Source organism: Choloepus didactylus, chromosome 21 (genome assembly GCF_015220235.1).
Source record: "Choloepus didactylus isolate mChoDid1 chromosome 21, mChoDid1.pri, whole genome shotgun sequence".
Lineage (NCBI taxonomy): Eukaryota > Metazoa > Chordata > Mammalia > Pilosa > Megalonychidae > Choloepus > Choloepus didactylus.
This window is the reverse complement of record NC_051327.1, coordinates 12,284,986-12,298,143: the sequence shown is the minus strand read 5'-3', so window position 1 is coordinate 12,298,143 and position 13,158 is coordinate 12,284,986. Positions and strand designations below refer to the sequence as shown.

Here is a 13,158-nt window from a genome sequence, read left to right as displayed (position 1 = left end):
CTGGTGGGTCTGATTCAGACTGAGAGTCTTGCTGGGGTGCAGGATTGAGGGGGGCAGCACAAGGAGGCAAGCTGGACTCTCTGACAACGCTCAGCAGCCTTAGAGCAGGAGGGATGGAACAGATTTGTCAAAGAGCCCAGCCAGGGATGGGGAGCAGCAAGGCCTATAGAACAGAGGGGCAGGTGGATCCCAGTGTTGGTGGAAATAGTTGTCCGAGGGCCAGACCTGGCCATTTTCACCTTTGCTCCTTGAAAAGCAGTTTCCAAGCTTTAATTTCATTTTATTAGGAAAAGTAAGATGGAGACCTGAGTTGATGGAGACCTGAGTGTCCTCAGATCTGTGTGGCACTCAGCCCAGGGCAAACCCTTTCCTGGCCTCTTGCCCTTAGGGCCAGTTGGTCCCCTTCAGAGTCCTGAGGGACCAGTTCCAGCTGGGCCACTAAGCGCCTTCTTCCCTTGCACATGTGGGAAGACGGCTATCTGGGTTCAAGGGGACATGCCCGTTGGTTACTCCTGCAGGACATTCAGAAACACTGGAGGGATTGGGGCAAATGCCGAGTAGGCATGACAAGCAAAGGTGACAAGTGAGCACAGCAAGCTGGTGTGACCAGCCGGTCCCCTTTCCTGGGTGTGCCATGCAGTGGCCTTGTGAGCACACGTCTTATTGGGTCTTGACAACACCCTCTGATGCTGGCGAGGGTGCTTTATATCCATTTACCCGTGGCGCACAGCCAGAATTACAAGGCTGAGGTCAGAACCCCCTGTTTCTAGTCCAGGGAGGTGGGACCTTGGGGTCCTGCTCCTGAAACCTCCATCGCCCTTTCTGTGCTTTCCCCATCCTTCCAGTTTCCTGCTCCCTTCCCGCCCCCCACCTACACCCTTACCATATTCATCTGTTTGTCTCCCAAGACCCCTCTGCTCTCCCTTTCCCTATATAAAGCTATGCAAGATGTCAGAGCAATAACAAGAATTGACTAATTATTGCTAACAGTTACTGAGTGCTTGCTTTGTGCCAGGCACTTAGGGCTTTGCATGCATTATCTTATTTATTTAATGCCCAAAATAGCCCTGTCAGGTGGAGTCCATTATTATCCCTGTTCAGTATTCACCCTGGTGCTATGCGGCAGCTCCGCCTGGCTCCAGGATGAACGCTCCGGCCCAGCCTTCCACAGGTACCCCCAGACTTCAGGTAGACTCCCACAAATGCATGTCCCCCGGGACACCCTCCTGTCCTTGAGGCCTTCCCAGTTGCATTCAAAACCTTCCTGTCCTAACATGGAAGAATGGTTTAATCACCAAGGCATAGTAAAATTTCTGGTGTATGAAAAAGCCATGGGGCGTTTGTGATGGGTTTAGACCAGGATCAATATCTTAGTCGTATGCTGTGTCAAGTGAAGCCATGGGATAAGCAGGTATTTGGTGTCACGGGGGTTTGGGGACTTGACCACCAGATGTAGTGAAAAGGTCAAAAGACATGATTTTCATCTTAGAATGCATATGTTGAAATGAATAACTGGGGTCTAAACTGGGTAGTAAAATTGAGAAGTGTGGATTGATATATAGAAAGTCAGTACACTAGAGATTCCTGTGTGTTAGGAGACCCTGTACATATGGAGTAAATTTTCAATATGTTTCAAAGAGGGGAGGTTCGATAGGGGGCTCAGATGATTGATCTGATCTATGAGCATGTTTAGGAATTTGAGTTTGAAGACAGGCAGAGAGCCAGGTTCAAATTCTAGCCAGGATAATTTTCTAGCTATGAAAATTTGTCATATTACTAAAGCTTTCTGAATCTCCTTTCACCTGACATGTTAAATGGGTAAATGAAGAATAAATAGCAAAATGATGATGAGGAATAAATAAGCATATATGTAAAAAACAAACAAACAAACCCAAAAACCTTCCTGTCCTGTGTTTCCTGATCTGTGCCCGCACCCAACATCATTAGTACTTTTGCAGGTTTTCAGTCCAACTGAGTGAGAAGAGTGGAAAGGTCAGGGATGGCGGAGGTTTGTATTAGCAGAGCTGCTGTTCAGCCGGAATGTTCTGATGTGGCGCGGCCCCCACTTCTGGTCTCAGTGTCGGTGCCTGTGCTTCTGCCTGTTTAAATAGCTGGATTGTTTCTCCTGGCTAGGAGAGGCATGGTAACATTCTGTAGCTTTTTGGGTCCCAATAAAAGCCTCCAATTTATAGAACACTTTTGTGCTACACAGTACTTTGACATGCACCGTTCCCTGTGAGCATGCATGATTATTTTATCCGTGCGGTCATTCTCCCTGCCTTTACCCTTGGAGAGATCAGGGCTCTGAATGCAGAAGTCCCCAAAATGCTGGGAGGCAGGTGAACTGGCCAGATGTCTTGCTTCAGTTTTTCCATGCTTGGCTGCCAAAGGGGTTCAAAGAAAACTCTAGGAGGGAGTGACCAGGAGCCAAGATGTGGCCCTGTTCTCTTCAAGGTTTCGTGCTTCTTTATGTTGTGTTTTCCTCTCTCCTTGTTAATGATTGTGACTTGTGCTGTTTCAAGGAAAAGATTTGCCAGCTTCAGAGCTTTCAGAATCAATACCACAGTAAATAAGAAACATAATGAAAGAAAAGCACACTCCAGCCTGTAGACAAATTTTATCACTTAAATTCTCATGTTATTATTAGAATCAGCTGCAAGTTCCAGACTTTCAGCTGCCTTTTGATGGGGGGAAAATAGGGGAATGCTCTTTTAATTTGGGGTAACAACTTGAAGTACCACCTATAGGCATTATGATGTCTCCCTGTTGGTTCAGGCTACTTGTGTTTGTTTTTTAAAAGGTGAAATTTCAATGGAAGAAGTAGCAGAGAGGAATTTGTTAACAAAGGAATTGAAAGCAGAGATGGCTTTTCCTTTCAAAGTTCCTTTCGTGAATGCACAACTCGGTGTGATATATTTAGTTTAGCACTTTGGTATTTTGCACCTCACATCTCTTTTCTTTCTTCTTTTCATATTTTGCTTTCTTTTGTCCTTGCTTTGATCTCGCTATGGAATCACGTTTCAAATGCTTTCATATATGGCAAAAACATCCCTTTTTAATCTCCCCCATTCTTCCCGAAGTTTCTCACTCTCGCCTCCTTTGCACATCGGCCCTCCTCCCCACAGTCAACTAGCGCCTCTCCACAAAGCTGAGGGATGCTCAGAGGATAAAATATGCATTAGAACCGTCTTCCATTTCATTTCATCTTGCACTTTTACGTGTTGGCTTCTTTTTCGCTCTTAAAGCCCAGAAGTTCAGAGACTACCAGGCCCGTGCACTGGGGTCTGGACGTCGCTGCTGTTTCGTGTGGTTCTGCCCAGAGTTCAAAGCCCAGCAGCAGGCTGCCTGGATTCCCCATCCCTTAGCCAGTGAACTTCTTCCCCGGAGAGGTTTCACTGCAGTCAATGGAGGACGCCCATGAAAGTGGATGTACCGGCCAACCCCCCACCACCACCCTGTGCCCTGTGCCAACCTCCTGCCAACCATCTCAGCCCCCGCTCCCTCCTCCTCCCCACCAGAACTTGGTGCTGATGGTGATAGATTCACAGCAACACAGGATTTATTGTGGTGGGTCATTTGCACACAGCATCACTCAATTTGCACTCCTTGCACAGCCCAGTGTAGTGGAATAACTTGTGATCCTGATTGTCCACACTGGTAATTAGTCTGTAAGCAAATGTGTGGGTGCTCCAGAGCCAACCAGAGAGAGACAGTTGCCGGACAAGCCCAGGACAGGCCTTGGCCTCTGCTGTGCAAAATGCAGTTTTACATGCGCAGGCAAACCCCTTCAGATTTCACAGCTTCGCAGCCACGGGGACTGGAGGCAGAACGATGACAGAGCAGGCACGCCACTTAAAGCTGGGTGACCTTGGGCAAGTTGCTTGCCCTCTCTGCACCTCAGTTTCCTCATCTGTAAAATGGGGATAACAATACTCCTTACCTCGCTAACATGTATAAAGCACAGCATGTTGCACTTCAGAAGAAATTGTGGAATGTTCTGGGAGACCATTATCTAGTCCAATTAAAAAAGGAGAATTAATCTGGCCAAATAGTTTTCTGGAGCATTTTGTGATTAGCTGGCTAACATCTTTAGTCTGCTTGGTAAGCAATTTTGTGTTATAAATACTTCATTATAAATATAGGCAAGCATAGTATTCTAAGTGTTTGCCAAAATAATGATTGTCAACAAAAGACTAACTTTACATCAGTGAGGTGAGCCTCACCGGTGGTGTACTTACCGTGGAACTAGCCAAGTTCAAGCCTTGGGCCCCTTGCTTACACGGCTGCCCTTCCTGGTGCTCTGAGAGCCCCCAGCAGCGTGTTCATATGTGCATATGTTTTTGTAAAATTTATAAAAATAAGGATTTTTTTTCTTTTTCTTAAAGAGAGTCCCCAAGTTGTATAAACTTCAGGTCTCACAAAACCTCAATTCATTCTGGAACTTACTATCTCCATTTTGTAGATAAGAAAACTATATTTTGCACATCCAAGTTATGGAACCAGGCTTCTGCCCCTCCCTTTTGTTTAATTTTTGAGAGATAATTTTAGGAAAATCCACCATAGTTCTTTGTAGGGCCACTTTGATACATTTAGTCACTTATTCCATGCATCAAGCTATTCTCGTGTGTACCTGAAAATCTGGTGTTTTCAGCCTATTTTTTGGGGATTCCATCCAGGGTAGCATAACTGATTCTCACATACATAAAACATCGAAGTGTCTCAGGAAGAAATACACTGCAGAAATCTAGGGCATGGTGAATACTGTCTGTCCTGAAAATCTGAGTTGGAGACCAGGTTTTTCCATGCTGGTTGTCGAAAGGCCCCTCCAGTCAAGGCATGCTGGGAGTTCCCATGGGGGATGGAGAGAAAGACTGGCTTCCGGAGAGACTGTGGGTGTGGACACGGGTCCAAGGGGAACTCAAGTCTGATTTCAATGGGCAGTTTTATCTGAGTGTCTCATCTGGGCACTTCCAGATTAGAGTAAGCGTGGCGACCTGCAGGTATGTTAAAGAATAAGCCAGAAGCACGACTCTGCTGTGGGAGAACATGGTTGGCAGGAATCCAGGTTGGGGGGGAGGGGGACATCAGGGATAAAGACCCAGACTACACCTTTGAAACGAGCTTCTAGTCAACCAGGTAACCAGAATGGGGGCCAGAAGAACCAGCGGGCCAGAGAGTAGAGAGTCAGATCTTCAGAGAGGCCTAGGGTTCGAATTCACAAAAACACAATACCTCTCCCTTCCAACTTTCAAAAGTCGCCACGGCTTTTGAGAAGCTTTGGGTTGACCTGAGAATCATCTGGGGGTACTGGTCGGATGAGGCCCCCACTAGGCCTGCTAAGTCAGAAACTCTTAGAGGAGAGCCTGGGAGCATGCATTTTCACAAACTCCCCAGGTGATCCCCAGGTGGAGAGTAACACTGGTTTAGAGGCAGGATTCCTCCCCGCGACCTGAACTGGAATATGCCATATGCGCTGTTTTCTTGTCCCCAGCGGTCACAACCCATCCATTCCCAGCTCGGATTACACCGAACCTCGGCAGCTGCTGGTGGGGAGAGAGGTTAGTGCTAAGTGGTGATAGTGGTGCTGAATCAGACATGGGCAGTGACAACGCTGGCATCTTAGGAGATCTGCCCGGTTAGGATGAGTCCCGTTCACCACCCAGGGGTATAAAGAATGAAGCTTCCTCATCACCAGTGGGGTCAAACCACAAATCAGTTCTGCTCTCGGTGCTGGCTGCAGTCCCTGGGAGCTTGTCAGAAATGCAAGTTCTCAGGCCACCCCCTAGACCTGCTAGGGATTCTGATGCAGGTTCAAGTTTGAGAAACACTTGTCTAAGCTAATCAGACTAATCACTTTAGACTGGTTCTCCGGAGGCTCCATGCCTCACAAGAGAATTTAAACATCGACAGTTGCATCAGCAAGACCTGGTAATGGATGAGGGTTGAGACGTGGGGTGCCCACAGGATGCGCCCCAACCCTGGGCAGCCTGGCCGTTTCCCAAGCCCACATAAATGTGGCTCCAAGTTTCTAGCACTGGTCTCGGGAGCAGATGGAGATGGCCCTGCTAGTTCAACTGAGCAGGGCTTAGGGAAAAGGGACTGTGCTGAGGATTTATTCCACAATATCAGGTAAAGTGTGGGATCTCTATGTAATTCTCCAATAATGCTTTTTGCTTGAGTTCTCATTGTATGTAACTTTCTTGTTGCTAATTTAAACTCCTTAGGCCCAGATGACAAATGTTTCTTTTATTGCTAAGGAGCAGATATATCTCCCTTTTTTCCGGTCTCTTCAAGGGCAGTGTTTGTTTCTCTCCTCTTGACTGCTCCAAATGCTATTTATTAAAATGTTCAGAAACGCAAGGATTCCCAAATGGCACTAGACCAATTTAGTATTGGATTTTATAACACTGGAAGATAAACCATTTTTTCTTGTGGAAATAAGTTTTCTTTTTCTTCTCTGAGTGTGTTGGGGAGAAAAAAAAAACTTACATAAAATATTTTTCTTACTGGTATTATAATGTCAAAGAGGACTTTCATCTGTTAAGTATGATAAAGGATCTTAGGGTGATGGTGTGACATTTCTTGCCCCTTCCAGGTTGGGGGATTGTTTCCTTCCAGGGTGAGCCTGGGGGCCTTGTTTTTACTTCATCAACTTGTGGTCTCACTTCAAGGCAAATTTGGTCTTTTCCATTCCCATTAGCCCCCACCCCAATTTTTCTCTTCTTTTCCAAATATCAATACCCAAATGCCCTCAGGAACATGCACAACGATGTTCCGCCAGGACCAGCCTTTCTGGAACTCTTTCCTGAACTATCCTACTTGCCCAATTCTCTCTTTGCTGACCTTGTCCCTGTAGGGCAAGTTCCTTTTCCTTACTGATCCCATCAGTAACATACTAAATGCCTAGATTCAATGGTCAGTACTCAACTCTCAATCTGTCTAATGGCTTTGACTTCCCTGATAGTGGATGTTGAGTAGCTATTTGAAGACAGGGATTGAGTCATTTTCATCCCTATAAGCTCTCAATAAATATTTGTAAAATTACTATTTTATAATATGATACGATATGACATGATACGATACAATACGATAATATATTGTACATATAATAACATTTCCTCCTTCCAGAATGTCTGCCCTTGGGATCATTGTGCTCCTCCGAGGCCGCTTCTACCCAGTCTCGTTCTCTAGCCTTTCTTCTCGTCTCCTGCATGCAGGTGGTTCCCAAAGTGTGGTTCCCAGTCTTCACCCCGTCTGCTGGAACTGTCCCGCTCTCATCTGCCATCACCTCTCACCCTCTGTCCTTGACACCCTGTGCCCTTCTCACCTCCAGAGCATTATCTTGGTTCGGCTGTCAGCCTCTGAATGTCTGCTGGCATCTCAGCCTGTCCACACAGGAGCTCATCAACTGCATCTTCCTCTCCTCTTCTTTCCCTCTGTATTAATTATGGACGTCGCCCAGTTGCCCAGACTTAAACTTGGACACTAGTGGTTATATCACCTATTCCCCGAGTGAATACTATTTTCCCTTTCTGTATTTTGCCTTGTGCTTATGTATTCTGGAATAGTGAGGGCCTGTGTCTAAAACCTGCTTAACTCAAATGCTGCCTTCTCCATGGATACTCCCAGTCAAAATAATTCCTCCTTTCTATGCCTGCCCATGGCACTTTTTCTTTACTTTTCTTTGGCAACCAGTTCAGTTTGTCTTGAAATATTGTCATTTTTGGACAGGTCTCCTCTACTTGATGAGATTTGTAAGCATCTGGAGGGAGTACTTGTGTCTGAAATGTTTTTTAATCCAGGCAGGTGCACAGTTCAATACCTTGTGAAGTTGAGAACCACACTGCAGGGGCCAGGATGAGAAGCCTGCTCAGTGTCACTTATTCTTGAAGCCTGCTGGTTGAATCGTGGGATATCCCTCAGTGCTCCCATAAAAGCCCATAGGCCATCACTCCAATTGTTTGGGATAATATGTCCCTGAACCTTGTAAGGAGAATGGCATCTACCCTTATACAGTGTGGCCCCAGACTTTAAAGTGAATCTGACTAGATAGAGAGGCAAGCTATTGTTCATGGGATATTATTAATAAGAAATTCTGTATGAGTAGTAGTGATAGACTGATTCATATTAGAAATAACTTATTGAAGGCATATCAAGGGCCTTACATATAGCATCTCATTTACTCTTAACAGCCCAGAGGTTAGTACAGAATGATTAGGCATTATCTTTTTATCCCTTTATACTTTTCAAAGCCCTTGAAAATCACAGTAGCCTTGAGATGTAGGAAGGGCGGTGGTAATAAACCGCACTCTCTTTTCCAACCTCCCAAACCCCTTCCCTTTTCTCTCCCTGCAGCCTCAATCAGAGCCTCTTGACAAATGAGGAGACCACTTGATAGTGAGACACAGTGACGGATGTGGCCAGCAGCTGATACTTGGTTACTGGGTAGAGCCAGAACTAGGCCCCAGTCTCCTGGCAGCTAAGAGTTAGCAGGTCCTCTGGTGTAACATCAAGCACTCAGCACATAGAACGTTCTCCCTGAACTTACAGAGATTTCTTCTATCAAGGGCCAACCTTGGGCAGGTTACCCATCAGGCTGTTCCGTGGATAGAGTGCTGCCAATTCCAGGGGCCGTGCTTTCAGTGCAGGTCTCTCCCACCCTTCCCATCTCCGGCACACATGGGGTTAATGAAAAAAACAAGCGAGCATGTCCCCTCCCCCCTAACCTTCATGCTGCTCCAAGAAATTTACTGGACAGGAAAGCTCAGTAAGCATTAAGGCAGTAGATGGCTTCTGGAAGCTGCGAGTCCTTGGGGCCACTCCAGTCCCAATTGTTTGGTTATCCTTCCCTCACTTGGGAGAGCAGAGAAGGAGAGGGTCTCCCCAGTCTGGCTTCTCCACTGGTCCCCTCACCAACTTTGGGATGATGTTAAAGATGATGGCAAAAACACCAACAATAGATAACTTCTATCAAAGGTGACTATGTGCCAAAAATGTGCTAAGACTGTCCTATGCATTTGGGAGCTCAGGGGTTCCCCAGGTGTGAGTCCCTATCCTAGAGCACTGGGTCTTGTTAGAGATGCAACTACTCAGGCCCCATCCAAGACTTACTGGACTAACTGAAAATGAACCCCTGGGGATGGGGCTTGGCAATCTGTTTCAGTAAACCTCTAGGTGATTCCAATGTACGCTCAAGTTTGAGAGCCACAGTTCTAGCCTTGCAGGTATTTTAGATCTATTATGATCATCTCAGGGGTGGCTTTCATCTCCCTGGGTTGCTGTGAAATCTTCTGTTCAAGTGCCTCAAACCTACGAAAATAATTATTCAGACCAGCTACTCAATGTTGAGCACTTATGTTGTGCTAGGGATAATTCTAGACATTCCGTAGGCATCAGTCCTTGCAATAACTCTATGAGGTAGATACAATTATTGTCTTCTGTCTTAGTTTGCCAGGGGCGCTTTGAGAAATATCACACACCAGTTAGCGTAAACCATAGGAATTATTAGCTCACAGTTTTGGAGGCTAAAAGTCCAAAATCAAGGTGTTGGCAGGGCCACGCTTTCTCCAGTCGGTAGCCTTCTGGTGGTAGCAGTCTCTATCACCTGGTGCTTTCTCTTTCTGGCTTCTCCAACTTCTGGCTTCTGCTGATGTCCAGTTTCCTTTGCTCAGAGGACCTTCAGCCATATTGGATTAAGGCCCCCTTCAGTTTGGCCACACCTTAACTAATAATAGTAACTTCCAAGGTCCTATTTACATATGGGTTCACACCTACAGGACATGTTAAGTCACACCGGGTTAAGACTTGGACATGTTTTCTGTCGGGGATTCAATCCCCAGTGTCATCCTTCTTCTGTAGATGAGGACACTGGGGTACAAATTGATTGGCTGACCTGCTCAGGGTCACTCGGTTTACGAATGGCAGCACGAGGCTCTGAAATCTAGGGGCTCTCAGGACCCTGCAGTGTGCTCATGAAGGGCTAGAATTTGGAAGGTAGACACTTTGGCCTGATTCCTCTGGGGCCTTTGAAGGAATGGAGAAGAAAGGCTTAATTTGAGGAAGTCTGACTACAGCCTGCACTTGCAACCACACACTCTACCTCCTGGGGTTCAAAGTTTCTTTTCCCCCAGTTCCATTTCTCCTCCTCCGAGATGATAGTATCTTGCCACCAATTTCTCATTCCCCACCACCCATGCCTTTTGACTGATGGAAATTATTTCCTGTCTCCATGCCCTTGGAGACTCTCTTTCCCTCATCCATCTAAACACCCTGTCCTAGTTTGCTAATGCTGCAGAATGCAAAACACCAGAGATGGATAGGCTTTTATAAAACGGGGGTTTATTTCACTACACAGTTACAGTCTTAAGGCCACAAAGCGTCCAAGGTAACACCTCAGCAATCGGGTACCTTCACCGGAGGATGGCCAATGGCGTCTGCTAAACCTCTGCTAGCTAGGAAGGCAGCTGGCGTCCGCTCCAAAACTCTGGCCTCAAAACAGCTTTCTCCCAGGACGTTCCTCTCCAGCAAGCTTGCGCCTCTTCAAAACATCACTCCCAGCTGCACTCAGTTTCTTCTGAGTCAGCTCATTTATATAGCTCCACTGATCAAGGCCCACCCTGAATGGGCAGGGCCACACCTCCATGGGAACAGTGCATCAAAATCATCACCCACAGCTGGGTGGGGCACACTCCAAGCAAATCCAACCAGCACCAAAACTTCTGCCCCACACAAGACCAGAAAGATAATGGCATTTGGGGGACACAATACACTCAAACTGGCACACACCCCATCCTCTGAATTTCTTCCTGGGTCACATAGCCACATCCATTCCCAGGAACAATGGCTATGACCCAGAGAAGTCAGCCTGTACCCATGTTGCACATGTATGGATTTAACTTGGCAAAAGCCTTCATGTACAAATTGGAAGTGAGGGACCTGCACAACTTCTGGTGACACAGCCCTTTTAGGTCTCTCTAGAGCAAAGTTGGAGGTGACAGTGTTCTTCAAGGATTGTTTGTGGACTGCTTGATCAGATTCACCTGGGCAGCTCCTTGACCACTAGTGACCTGTAGAATGAGAATCTCCAAGGGTGGATCCTTGGGGTTTGCATATCTAAAAATCCCTTGTCTGTCAGCTGTCCTCTGTCCTCCCTGCTCATGGTCATTGTTGTGTACACACAGGTATCAACCTTTCTGTCTGTGCAGTTAGACACATTAAGACTGGGTTTCAGCTCTGCCATCACTAGGCCTGTGACCTTGTGACAGATTAGCTTCTCTGCATTTGTTTCTTAATTTGCAAAATTAAATTAATATATGTACATAATGGAATTAATCTAGCAACCTCCTAGGGTTGCTGAGGATTAAATGAGATCGTATAAATTAAGCACTTTACGACCTGCTTGTCACGGAAGGGAGAGTGTTCATTCCTTGGTGGCATTCCTTCTGCCACCATGGTAACACTTCTTCTACTGGGCGAAGTCTTCCCTTTTGCATCCTAAGACCAGCATGAGCCCTGATAATGTCGCATCTGATGCAGGACTATGAGTCTGGACCACCCAAGACTCATACTGTAAGAATTAGTCAATGTGAAGGTGGGAAAGCCCATGTAGAAGTTGACAAACCAGACCAGGGTGGGTGGTGGGAGGACAGGGATGCTGGGCTAGGAGGGAGGAAAGGCTGCAAAGAAAAGTGATGTCAGAGGGCACCTGCCAGCCTACAGCAGTTGGGATATGAAAGCCAGGCCTGGATTCTCCCCGACTACGTATGTCATATGTTGTAACAGCATCAATGCCCTAGGTAGGTGGGTGTGTGTCAGAGAAGACTTGTGATCCTCAAACTGGGTTTATCGTTTCTTTTGGAATTACTAGCATGCAAACTCTTCTGCAATCTCTGAGCTTCCCGAAGATCTTCAGGCATCATGGTGAATTGGACGCACGTGTTTATGGTACATTCTTGTGTCTTGTCTTTTGTAGAGGAGCTGAAGACCCCCTTGGAGGAGTATGTCCACAAACGCTACCCCGGACTGGTGAAGGTAGTGCGCAACCAAAAGAGAGAGGGCCTGATCCGGGCTCGCATCGAGGGCTGGAAGGTGGCCACGGGCCAGGTCACTGGCTTCTTTGATGCCCACGTGGAATTCACTGCTGGCTGGTAGGTCGTGAGCTGAAACCTAGGGGTCCTCAGGCCCTGCAGTGGGGTCAGGAGGGTCCAGGATCTGGGGGGTGGGACCTGGCCGGGGGCCAGTCATTCCTCTGGTGCCTTTGGAAAAATGGAGAAGAAAGAGTTAGTTGGAAGAGGAAGGTGGGACCTTAGTCTGGGATACTACTGGGAAGCAAAGAGAAAATTGTCTGCTGTCCACTCAATCTGTCATGAATGTCATCGTCATTGTGATCGACATCACCGTCATCGAAATTCCCTATGAAAATGATGTATTAATTGGACAGAACTTGCTAAGGAGACAAGACAGTCATTTTGTATTATTCTTTTTTTTCCTGCTTTGTTTGTCCCCTTTCCTGGGGATGATGGTTGACTGTTCCTGGAGAAAAGAGACCTATTTAGAATTCTACTTACTCAGGCAAAGCTTCCCAGACCCTGTGTGGGATTGTGGGATTATCTTTTTTTTTTTTTAATTTTAAGAATATACTTTATTTAACATAATATATCTATGCATTTGTCATTTCCGTAGGTAATCAGTTTAAAAATTATTGAGATGCTTTACATTTTTTTCTCATAAGTCTTCTAAGTCCAATGTGTATTTTTTACTTACAGCACCTCAATATAGATGTTAAGATTTTATTAGCAATACTTGTTCTGTATTTAGATTTAGTAAAATTACAGTTGAAAATGTACATCCACATACCATGGTTGTTCCAATCCTCCTTAAAAATGTTTTCCAGAAACTGAATTGAGTATCAGTTTTAAATTAATTAAAATTGAATAAAAAATTCAGTTCAGTTCACACTAGCAATGCTTTAAGTGCTCAATAGCCAGAGATGCCTCATGGTGCCAAATTGGGTAGTGCATGTAGACAATTTACCAGCATGTAAATTGTGGTAAATATCCCCTGGGCAGAGGGTAGAAGGTTTTTCTCATCTGTGCAATGGAGCAATAAGTAGCAGCTGCCTTATAGAGTTACCATGAGGGGAAAACATCTTGGTGATGA

At 46.0% G+C, this 13,158-nt stretch overlaps 1 protein-coding gene across 2 annotated transcripts in view; it reads left to right on the top strand.

Moving 5' to 3' along the window:
* The window catches only part of GALNT17 (polypeptide N-acetylgalactosaminyltransferase 17), a 442,768-nt gene that overhangs the window by 210,292 nt on the left and 219,318 nt on the right, over nt 1-13,158 (top strand). For both annotated transcript variants that reach the window (XM_037814335.1, XM_037814336.1), the window contains exon 4: nt 11,972-12,146. In XM_037814335.1, the coding sequence (XP_037670263.1) occupies nt 11,972-12,146 (175 nt within the window). The remainder of the gene's footprint in view (nt 1-11,971; nt 12,147-13,158) is intronic.